Source organism: Juglans microcarpa x Juglans regia, chromosome 3D (genome assembly GCF_004785595.1).
Source record: "Juglans microcarpa x Juglans regia isolate MS1-56 chromosome 3D, Jm3101_v1.0, whole genome shotgun sequence".
Taxonomy (NCBI): Eukaryota; Viridiplantae; Streptophyta; class Magnoliopsida; order Fagales; family Juglandaceae; genus Juglans; species Juglans microcarpa x Juglans regia.
This window is the reverse complement of record NC_054598.1, coordinates 30,499,401-30,504,592: the sequence shown is the minus strand read 5'-3', so window position 1 is coordinate 30,504,592 and position 5,192 is coordinate 30,499,401. Positions and strand designations below refer to the sequence as shown.

The 5,192-nt window shown below is 31.7% G+C and overlaps 1 protein-coding gene across 2 annotated transcripts; it reads right to left on the bottom strand.

Moving 5' to 3' along the window:
- Positions 1–231: 231 nt before the first annotated feature.
- On the bottom strand, positions 232–4,981 carry LOC121254042 (WAT1-related protein At5g64700-like). 2 transcript variants are annotated; one of them, XM_041154007.1, is made up of 8 exons: positions 4,804–4,981; positions 4,007–4,431; positions 3,768–3,830; positions 2,154–2,270; positions 1,749–1,983; positions 1,471–1,629; positions 693–844; positions 232–561 (listed from the first exon to the last, which is right to left on the bottom strand). In XM_041154007.1, the coding sequence occupies exons 2-8, from the start codon at positions 4,204–4,206 to the stop codon at positions 444–446; spliced, it is 1,044 nt and encodes a 347-aa protein (XP_041009941.1). In that variant the 5' UTR covers positions 4,207–4,431; positions 4,804–4,981; the 3' UTR covers positions 232–443. The 2 variants fall into 2 exon arrangements, with proteins under 2 accessions (XP_041009941.1, XP_041009940.1); XM_041154006.1 differs by lacking the exon at positions 4,804–4,981 and having other exon boundaries at positions 4,007–4,619.
- Between the last annotated feature and the right edge of the window lie 211 nt (positions 4,982–5,192).

The following is a 5,192-nucleotide window of genomic DNA, read 5'->3' as shown; positions in this document are numbered from 1 at the left end:
TCATCATGAGTTTGAAAATGGAAATGATATATTTCTCCTCAGTTAGTAATGTGAAATTTTTTCTTTACCTTTATGCTATTTGTTCTTTCATTAGTCATGTTCTAATTTTCCCTGTGCTTGCTAAACAATTACAGATCAAGGAAAACAATGATATGGTTTTCTGTATCTCTTAAAAAAGTATAGAATGATTGCACTCTGTGCATTCAAGAGAGTACGTCAAATTGCATTACAAACTAACGTAATTAGATGTACTACATCATAACTAAATTTGACGTATAATATTAAGACACGTCAATTTATAAATTTTCTTTCTGTAATTGTTTTTGGACACAACAGTTTTGAATTGAACATAAAGCCGGCCCTGATTACCTTCGCACTGTATATTATCAATTTGATTTATATCTGAATCACTAAGCATGTTAGCTAGCCTTCCCACTGCTGCTTTAACTTCCGTTCACCGCAGTACTGGAGGGATTTGCTTGCACTGCACTTTTTATCTCCTTTCTTTTGCCCCACAAGAAGGAATACAACCCAAAAATAATCAGAATCATGCCTAGAATGCTGCAATAATAATTCAAAACAAAGTGAGGTTTTGCTGTATAAAAAGTAGCAAATTAATTAATAAACATAGGGTCAGAAAATTTGATCAAATGTCACACATGATTGCTCATATCATAAGAAAATACTCATACATTCCGAGTCTGATCGCTTCGCCAAGTATGATCGCTTCTGATAAAGCCACAAAAATGAGTGAAAGTGGGTTGAACATTGCAGGATAAGTGGGGCCTCGCAATGAAATTATCCATGTAATTATGCAGAAAGTTGCAGCCGTGGTGAGTGCTCCCTGTGTATAAAAAATATACCCGATTCTTTCACAAAAACTGACTATGTTTTACACAAGTTCTTTTCACTAAGATGGTAATTACCACTCTAAAAATAAATCAAAACATAACTCATCATGAAAACTCTCTTTCGGTATATCGTATATATTAAGGCCGTATCTCCAAGAAATTTTAAACACATGCATCTAATTTAATTAGCTTGAATAATCACCAATATGTCATGATCACTTGGCATTATGACAAAGGATGGTGCTACTAGGTCGCCCAGCATTTACACTGGGTGTACCGCTAGTGCAAATTTTCTTTTTTTTTTTTGGTTTTTTCTTTCAAACATTTAAAAAAATATACAAATTCACTAATAGTCACTTCCTTAATTACTAAATAAAAAAATTAAAATAAAATAAAATACATGAGAGGTTAAAATGAGAGATAAAACCATGTGACAAGTTAGCATTTTCCTATGACAAATATTGGAACAGATCAAAGTGCATGATCACATGGTTTCTCATCGGAGGTGTCATGAGTTTAATTTGAATCACTAAATTATCACTGATTCTTTGTTTATTTTCCTTAAACAAATATCATTTTGTTACAGATGTGGAGATTAAAAATTGGCTTGTAACCTTACCGAGTAAACAATTGTAATAAGTTCGAGATTCCATCCCAATCTCCAAGAAGTCTTACTTCTATCAAAGCACAATCCTATCACTGTTGATTGGATTGATGCCATAACACATGTGAGCAGTGTTGCCCAAAATTTGGATGGAAAAACTTTGAGTAACTTCACCTGTATTTTGCAAAATATATCGCACATAATTTCCCGTCAGAATGTAAATTAAATATTAAATCATCACTTGTTTCAAAAACAGATAATCGGAACGTTCGTATGATGACGTTCATGTATACCTGAATTATGAACCATGCACCGTAGGAAAAGCAACTGCCAACCAACAAGAAAGTTCCACGAACCCAATGAGCCTTAGATGGCTTGACAACAAGATGAGGGTCATGAAGAGAATGGTGATTAAGATGGAAAGCTTTTCCTTTGTAGAGACTAGCCGTTAGTGCTCCTGCTACACATACAATTGCCCCCATTGTCTTTAATTTGCCAGCCCTTGTATTCAGTCCCATTTTCTCTATACTACACATGAAACATATATATATATATATATATATATATATATAGATAGATAAGAAACAAAGTGTTAATTATGTATTATAATAAAGTTTTCAGCGATATATATTAATTAGAAATATATATAGGAAATTAGTCATGTAGATGTGGTGCAATAAGTTCCAATATTATATGACCCTGCAATTGTGGAGAAGGCAAAAGTAGTTATTGGAACTAAATTGAGGAAGTTTGTAGCATATGTTGCCGTGGTGTCTCGAAGACCATAGTTGTACAGTCCCATAGCCATTGATATCCTGTATTGTAAATAAATAAATAAAGTAAAAGGAAATAAAAATAAAAAAAAGAAACAGTACTTGATCGATAAATAACATTTTTAAATATTTTTTGTAATTAATGTCCAAACTCTTGAGAGAGATTATAAACACAGCATATTGTAAATTTCACAATAAATAACATTAATTATATGTTCGTGATCGTGATCTTACAAACAAAAATGGTTATACTGTAGCTATTAATACTCTATGTGGCATTAGAATATTTTCTAATTTCATAAAAAAGACCAGCTTATAGCTAGGTAGACAGCATATAATATGTGTTTATATATATATATATACATATATATTAGAGAATTAAATATATATTTATGGTCAGGTATTTCCTACAAAAAATAATTATTTTTTATTAAAATGATTGTATTTTCGCTATAAATAATCATTTTTATTGTAAATAATCTATTTTTTTTTTAGTATATATAAATTGATAACATATAGAGTATTAATGCTGAGAAATGCTATTGATTATTTTTTTGTCATAATTATTTAATTCATTCATTATCTCACGTTGACTATGTAAAAGTAATAAATGATGAGTGGAATATATATATATCTATACCATAAATAAATAAACCATAATAAATATATGTTACTAGAATGGTCAAGACTGGAGAGCACGTGGCCAAACTGCATGGAAGGTTTTCATGCAATGGGTAAGAATAAATTTAAGGTTGTAATTATTCGGGGAGCCGAAATCTTTAAATGCCTATTAAGTCCGTTTGTACTTTGTAGAACTAGTGCGTTTCTCAATTAATAAAAACAAATAAATTTACTAGATAATATTAATTTTACGCCCTTATTTAAATAATTAAAAGATAATAGCGACTCATAATAAATAATTTTAAATTATTCTAACGAATTATTATTAATTGAGAAAATTCTGTTAATCAGCTACTATTCATTTCCATACCTCACATCTATAGCTTTTTTTTTTATAGGATGTTGATGTATTTCTCATAAAATTTGAGAGTATGAGATAGTAAATAGTGATTGATGAGAAGAATTTTTCTTATTAATTATCCCTATTATACATAACAGAACAGCAATATTACTCTATCTTCAAAATATTTATATATGTTCTTTCACCTCTTATAAATCTACTGATATTCCATTAAAAAAACTAGGAAATTATTCTTCTGATCACCTGTATATATTCTTCTTAATTTTAAATTTGCACCCTATATAAACAATATATATTATTGACCAAAGAGTTAGACACCTGCAGATCATCATATATTTTAGGGAAACTCAATATTTTCCACTATGATTAAGTTAATATATATATATATATATATATATTTGAAGGTAATGTAATTTGTATTTTAATAATATAATTGAAATGGCAACTCGAAGATGAAAATACGATCGAGAAGTACTTTCGATTTGCGAGAGAAGCATATACATATATATTATATATGTATGTATGTATATATATATACACACGTAGATATGGCTTACCCGGTTAGGGCGCTGAGAAAGAGCCAGAACCAAACGGACCATCTCAAGTTCTTTGCGTTCCCCCTGCATCCACGGCACCATATATTCGAAACAAACAAACATTATTTCTCATTCAAACGACACAGCAGGAAAAGAAAAAGAAAAGAAAAGTTGAAATTGTTAAAAATTACAAAAAATTAGAAAGGTTATAAAAAAAATAAAAATAAAAAAATCAAGCAGAAGAACATGAGGATCATCACCTTTCGAAATAGAAAGCAAAAGGAGCAACACAAATCGCAGCAACAGCATGGCGGTAAGCCATATATGCAAAAACAAAGGTTCCCTGACTGAGAATTACCCTGGTGAGCAGTTGCAGACCTGCTGCGAAAAGCTGCACCATTATCATGCTCACCACCACCTTTGACCACTCAAACCATTTCTTCATCATATTCATGCCCATCTCTTCGATTGATGATCTCTCTCTCTCTCTCTCTCTCTCTCTCTCTCTATATATATATATATATATATAAGTTTATAAGACAGACTTCTACCTGATTGATTTCCGTCTGCCTGGATGTATAAAGAGAAATTAAAGTGGATGAAAAACAGGAAAAAAAAGTAGTATATATGGCTATCTGGAAAGTGGGTCTGCAGAGCTGATTTGTTCTATCAGTGGCCGATTCCCCTGAAGAAATAAAATTAAAGAATTCAAAAGTAATAAATGCAGAAGGGCTTTGGAGAATCCGAAGGACGTAGGAGATGGTTATAAGCGCTAGCTAGCTGCTTGATGACGATGTATATTTGCTCCTTAAATCCTTCACGTCTCTGTCACTGATCAGTCACTGCATGTCCTCCATGTTTTTGCAAGCGTTGTTCTCTAATTGTTTGGTCTTTATATACGTAGTACCACACATACATACATACAGATATATATATATATATATAAACACACACACACACACACACACACACACATAATAACAAATGCTTGACAGCAAAACCCTAACCCCAGTACACACCATGTGGCCCTTATATATATGGCTATTGCTGTACGCACCGATCATCATCATCAGTTCATGTTAATGATCTCCGTGATTGCCTCTTTCGGTCCCTAGCTCTTAGCCTCCCGGCCCATTGATATCTGCTTAAATACCCCAGAAATAATCGGTACGTAATTAGGATATCTACTTCTATTGGGTCACGTTGGCAAATATTTTGCACATTGGTGTGGATTTTTCTTTTGTTTTTGTTTTCTTTATTGTTTTGGTACTTCAAAGCTTATTTTTAGGAGGAATTCGATCGGATAAATAATTTACGTAATAATTTTTGGAGATCGAAACTGGTGCTTGAAAATTCGACTTGTTATTCGCCATAAAAGCAGGGCATGCGCATGTGGTGAATAAATGATTCTGTTATTTAATTAGTTTGATCATGAGTTATATATAT

What these genes read in the sequence shown, in the direction of transcription:
- LOC121254042 (XM_041154007.1), bottom strand. Translation starts at nt 4,206, where the DNA reads ATGGGCATGAATATGATGAAGAAATGGTTTGAGTGGTCAAAGGTGGTG. An exon ending in TTTCTCAGCGCCCTAACCGG is followed by an intron (nt 2,271 to 3,767) that starts GTAAGCCATATC and finishes TTTACAATACAG; the next exon opens with GATATCAATGGCTATGGGAC. An exon ending in GAAGCGATCAGACTCGGAAT is followed by an intron (nt 562 to 692) that starts GTATGAGTATTT and finishes TTATTATTGCAG; the next exon opens with CATTCTAGGCATGATTCTGA.